A 5,881-nucleotide genomic window follows, 5' to 3' on the forward strand; every position below is an offset into this window, starting at 1 on the left:
GGATACAGATGTGTTTTCTCTTCTTGGGCCTTGACAGAATCAATGATATGAAATCAGTCTACTGTGGCGGACGTAAAGCTTGCGAAAACAGAATTTTCTGCCACCCCCTGAAAAATAGTAGCAAAACACTGCAAAAATAATCAAAATATCTCTAGAATCATTCAAATATCATCCAATTCATTCAAATACACATCTTTATCATCAAATCTGTCAATATGCCTTGCAACACTCATCATTCTATTGTTTCATAAACTCATAAAAGAACTTCAACTATTCTGCATCTTCATCTGTTCAAATCATCTATTCTGAATATTCTGAATAATAATGAGAATTCAATTGATGATGAGAAGGAGAATAAGAAGAAGAAAGAGAAAAAAGAAAAAAAAATACAATCAAAAATTCTCAATTTTTGTAAATATCTACTTCTAAATCTGAAATCTCATTCAGAGTGTATGAACAGATGACTATCAATGAAATAAAAAAGTTTATAAAAATCAAATTACAGAATATTACAACAAATGATATGATTGTCAGCTTCTATTATATTTAATATACTGCATTATTATTATTATTATTCTTCCATTATAAATGTATGTAGTCAGTGACTACGACATCTATCTGAAATACTTCAGGATTTTTCAACTTAAGAATAAGCTAATATACAAAGTCAATTTAATACATGCAATAGCAGAATTCCAGCCCAGAATCAAACAACTATTCAAACTATTCAATTTAAGAAAGAATGTCAAAAGAATGACAACAAATCAATACATTCAATTTAAAACAAATGAAATAAAGAGTATAAAAAACAACAGCTATTAAAAGCACAGAACAAACCTCTGCAGTTTACACCTTGAGTTATATACATATTTTAACACTCTATATAACCAGCCACTGCCTCTGTCCTCTCGGGCCACCATTAGGGGTTATCATTCCCTCTAGAGCGCCGCCGCCCACCTGGGTTCTTTAACTAGCCTACTTAAGTGGGATCCTCACTAAGAATAACGCCAGAGCTACTCAGTTCTAGTTAAATCCTCCGACCTTCCGGCTGCCAATCTCAGCATTCCAGCCTACCAATTGGTCACCACCGCCTTGCTTTCACTAGGCCCGGGGTGCCCTGATCGGGTAGTTTTTATTCCTTAATTCCCCAGAATTTAGAGGTGCCTAGATAGTAGTGGGTGAAGTGGCGGTGAGCCCCTGGCCAGTTAAGCTTGACGATGATTCGCTATCCTGCGGGTGTCTCCACCCCCATCACACCTTACCTATCCAGTACTGATCTAACTTGAAGCGCTCGGGGGGTGCTAGCCCCACAAGATCAGTGAGAATTTAGCGCCCGGTTATAGCCGGCCCCAAAGGGCCGGTTACACCCGGTACTGTTTGGTGATTTTACAGTGGAAATTGGTTAAAATGAGCCCTGCAGAATTCGAACCCGCGCCCCTTCTGGGACACCAAGTGGGTAGTTAACCGCTACACCACCGGGCCGTATGGCAGATATTAAGAAGGCATTAGAAAAGTTAGAATTTAAGAATCCCAAAGAATCTTGTAAAAAACTCCCCGAATCATATAAGAATTTCACAGACATGTTCAATGAAAAAGCGGCTGAAAAGCTTCCCTTTCATTGAGAATGTGATATAAATCATATAATTGAATTCATTAAGAAAAATGACAAAGATTCACAATCATTTTGAAGCTTTCTCTACAGCATATTGCATGATGAGCTTCTTGTTTTATAAAAAACATTCAATGAATTATTAGATAAAAGCTTCATTCAAATTAACAACATCTCTGCTGCAACATCTGTATTGTTTGTGAAGAAACTTGAAAGAGGTTTATGATTCTGTGTAGATTACTGAAAACTTAATCAGATCACATAAAAGAACTGATACTCTCTTCCACTCATCAATGAAATATTTAAATGAATAGAAAAAGCAAAATGATTTACAAAGCTTGATATATCAGCAGCCTCCTACAAAATAAGAATCAATGAAGATGATGAGTGGTTAATAGTATTTCACATATATTATGATTTATGTAAGAGATGGGCTACAAGAGTAATTACAAGAGTAGTGTGAAGTACGCACAAAGGATATTAAGAAGGTAGCAATCTCTATTGTTCAAAGCTAATCGCTGATCTCCTAAAATCCACGGATATCAGCGAGCATTATATAGATAATATTGCCATCGCCACGTATCTATCGCCACGTATCTATTTCCTAATATAGATATCTCCGTTGCGCCTATTACAATTATCTCCCTTCTTCAAAGGCCTGGTCCCCAGGGCTTCTTATTGTGCGAAGTTCGTAATATGTGCTGTGTGGTTGAATTGTATAAAGTTCGCAGGATAGGACCGAATTAATTGTTCGGGTTAATTCCGAAGCGTTGCTGACTCGGGAAAACGTTGTTCCAGTTCCGGTGTTATCGCGGTCCAATCATGATTTAGGCACAACCCCTGAACCCCTTTCCTTTAACCTTTACACCACAAATCGTATCCTAACGAGATCATCACCATCATCACTAACAACGAATTTTTTTATTTAAAAGAATACACCAATTGATCAAGCAAAGTACACTGTATCTTCCCATGCGATTTTTATTGCGACATTCGAAGTTTTGGTTGCGTGGTTGCGTTTTCTATTTTGGGTCGGATTTTGTGTTGCTGCAACTTCTTTGATCGATATTGTAACATTGGTTTTAACCACCAACATCTGTTCTTTTCTTGCTGCTTCTTGCCTCTTCTCTCTTCTTAAAAGGTTCTTGATACTGATTAATGTCGTAATAGAATGTCAGAACCAGCTGCTTCCGTTGCCGGTTCAGAACCTATGGAGGGTGATATGCTGAATGCCATCGAGAGCATTTGCTTGGGTTGTCTGGAAAGGTTGCAAAACCCTCCAGTATACCCTTGCTTTGTGAACGACGGGCGGACACGCTGTCACGCCTGCCATATATCGAATACTGGGCAAGGATCTTGGTGCGTTACTTGAGTTATCCGATAACGCTGGCGAAGATGAGGAAGCGGACGGTCCCGTTGAAGTGTTAGAAAGGAACGCAGCAGCATATTGCTGTCGTTGTATTCGACATTTAACAACGTAGAATTAACCTGTATTAGGTGCCAGCAGATGCCGTCGAGTTGGCCCAGGCGGCTATTAACGCAGCTGAGGATTTAATTGTCAAGTGGTGCAGACGCTTCGAACGTTAACGTTTACAGGGCGCTGTGACAGCTGCAGTTAAGTTCTTCGCAGCGAAGATCCGTGAGGCTCAACGAAATGGTTCCCCTGAGGCCCCGGCTGAAACAGTGATTGGTGAGATCCCGGTGGCTACATCGCCGGTCGCAGCTCCCAAGTCATCGTTGAAACGTCGTGCTTCGCCAGTTGAGGAAATCCGGGGTAATAAGCAGGTCTGCCTTGGTGACAATTCCTCAAATGACACTGGCCAAGCTGAGGCGGATCTGTCTTTTAATCCCTGGGCGGAATAAGTATATCCAGCAGTCATCGTCGCCTTCTTCGTTTTCGTTTACTGACTGGCTCCTGATAGGTTTTATTAAACTGTTCCAAGTACTCCTGGCTGTTCACCAAATTTTCTTCAGGTTCCCAAGAATTATCCGCGTCTGTGCAATCCTTCCATTTAACAAGATATTGGGTTTGACCACGGTACTGACGTTTATCCAATATAGCTTCAACTTCCCATTCCTCCTGCGCGTCTATAATTATCGGTTCTGGCTGTGGGATCTGTCCGTCGCGCGCGTGATACGGTTCGAGAAGGGAAACGTGGAACACGGGATGAATTCCTTTATATTGTGGCGTAAGCTTCAGTTTGTACGCCTGCGTACCGCGTATATCAATTATTTGGAAGGGACCCAAAAATCGATGATCTAGTTTGGGTGAAGGTCGCAAGGTGGATATATTTTTTGCACGCAGCATTACCCAGTCCCCTATCTTAAAGCTTTTTGGTATATGGCGCTGATCATAATACTTTTTCTCAGCTGCTTTGGCAGCTTCTAGGCATTCTCGAATCCTGTTTTCCGCTTGCTTCATCCGTTCCACTTGTTCTATCGCCGACTTTGACGCGCCCGTGCTTGGGGGTTCCACGTCTATACGAAGTTCAGTTGGTCGGCCGATCATCGCTTCAGATGGTGTCATTTTTATCGATGCGTGGAAGGCGTTATTATATGCCCATTGCGCCAGGGGAATCCACTCTATCCAGTTATCCTGCTGGTAGCTGCAATATGTGCGAAGATAATGTTCAATCACCTGGTTCAATCGTTCCGTTTGGCCGTCGGTTTGCGGATGGAAGGCTGTTGATAATTTTCGTCGGACATGGAGTAAGTAACATAATGTTGACCAGAATTTGCTGTTTATTAATGAATCTCGGTCGCTAATAATGTTCGCAGGTAGGCCAAAGTTTTTCGCAAGCTTCCATACAATAATGTCCGCGAGTCTTTCCGCATCTAGCTTTGAAGATGTGGGTACAATTATGGCCCATTTAGTGAACAAATCAACAAATACGACAATAGCATTGTAAGTTTGACTTCCCTTCTTATTATCTGGTAGGCCTTCAATAAAGTCCATACTGATTGTATGCCATTTCTTATCTGGCACTGGATGTGGTTGTAGCAACCCGTACGGCTTATGCCGCGGTATCTTGACGCGTTGGCAAACATCGCAGGTCCTCACATATTCTGCAATCTCATCGCTCATACCATGCCACGAGTACTTGCGTTTGATCGCTTCGATGGTTTTGTCACGTCCAAAATGGCCACCTTGGGGATCATCGTGGTTCATTTTCATTATTTCATGCCTTACGGCCTTGTCTTGCGGTACGTAGACTTTACCATCTTTCCTGAGCAGGCCATCTTTGTCTACTGCCCAGGTCGAACGATCACCTACGCTAGCGTCACCCACCTCTAGTCTTCTGCGAAGTTCAGACGTGCCAGCGTCCCTATTCTGAACCTGCAGCAAGAGTTCGACAATAGATTCAGCTACCTCTTCGCGATAGGCTATCTCGGACTCAAATACCTTAACGGCTAGAATCCGTAGCACCAGGGTCCCTAGGTCTAACCCCGTAACGCCGGCGACTTCGTTCTCATCTGCAGGTGCGTTCTTTATCCTGCAGGGTTTGTTGTCATCGATGACTACGGGCCCCTTCGCCCAACAATTTTCTTTAACTTGCAGATTTTTTCGCACCATCTTGACACATTGGTCTAACTTTGACGAGGAGAAAGAAACCAGCCTGCTGCAGGAGGAGAGCTTGGGGCTCTATGTGGAGGATACAGAGGAATGAGGATAGGAAATAGCGCAGAATTTTCCATGTTAGGACATTGTTGAGATTCCTGGACAGAGATTGCTGGATAAGAGTCCCCGTTCTGAGCTCTGGCGACTAGGGCTGGAAACTGCCGCTCATCCAGTCCACCGCAAATGAAACCACCATTACTTACGCCTCGCGGCCTCGTCCAAAGATGTGTGAAACAATTGACCAAGCAATTGGCATATGTCCACATTGTCAAGTTTTGGGAACGAGAAAGGCGGTGGGCCAGGGAGCTCAGTGGCACGCGGCTGAGGAAATTATGCAGCTCGATATGATACCGGAAAATCCTGCCAAGGGCGAAAATCGCATGATTTGTCGTTGAATTTGAGAATTTCTTTTGCGATGTCATAATTCTCCACCACCGCCATGAGATCCTCCAGCTTCCAGTCTGTATCTAACTCATGATATTCCCAGACACACACCCCCCAGCGCAACTGGGACTCCATATTTAGGTTAGGGATGTTCGAGCACTCCGTTTCCGTCAATGTTCAGATAAATCGTAAAAGCGCTGTCGCCAGTATTGGTTTCAGAGGTCTTTCTATTAGTTCTGGGGCGTCTAATTTTGGAATGATCAGAACTC

At 42.8% G+C, this 5,881-nt stretch overlaps 1 protein-coding gene across 1 annotated transcript; it reads right to left on the bottom strand.

Annotated features, from left to right (window-relative positions):
* Nucleotides 1–3,314: 3,314 nt before the first annotated feature.
* HCAG_07403 (predicted protein) lies at nucleotides 3,315–5,183 on the bottom strand (the record flags this gene model as incomplete). Its single annotated transcript, XM_001537931.1, has 2 exons — nucleotides 3,315–3,449; nucleotides 3,519–5,183. 2 exons carry the CDS (start codon nucleotides 5,181–5,183, stop codon nucleotides 3,315–3,317), a joined length of 1,800 nt encoding a protein of 599 aa, XP_001537981.1.
* Nucleotides 5,184–5,881: the final 698 nt, after the last annotated feature.

This window comes from Histoplasma capsulatum, genomic scaffold (assembly GCF_000149585.1).
Source record: "Histoplasma capsulatum NAm1 scaffold_8 genomic scaffold, whole genome shotgun sequence".
Classification (NCBI taxonomy): domain Eukaryota; kingdom Fungi; phylum Ascomycota; class Eurotiomycetes; order Onygenales; family Ajellomycetaceae; genus Histoplasma; species Histoplasma mississippiense.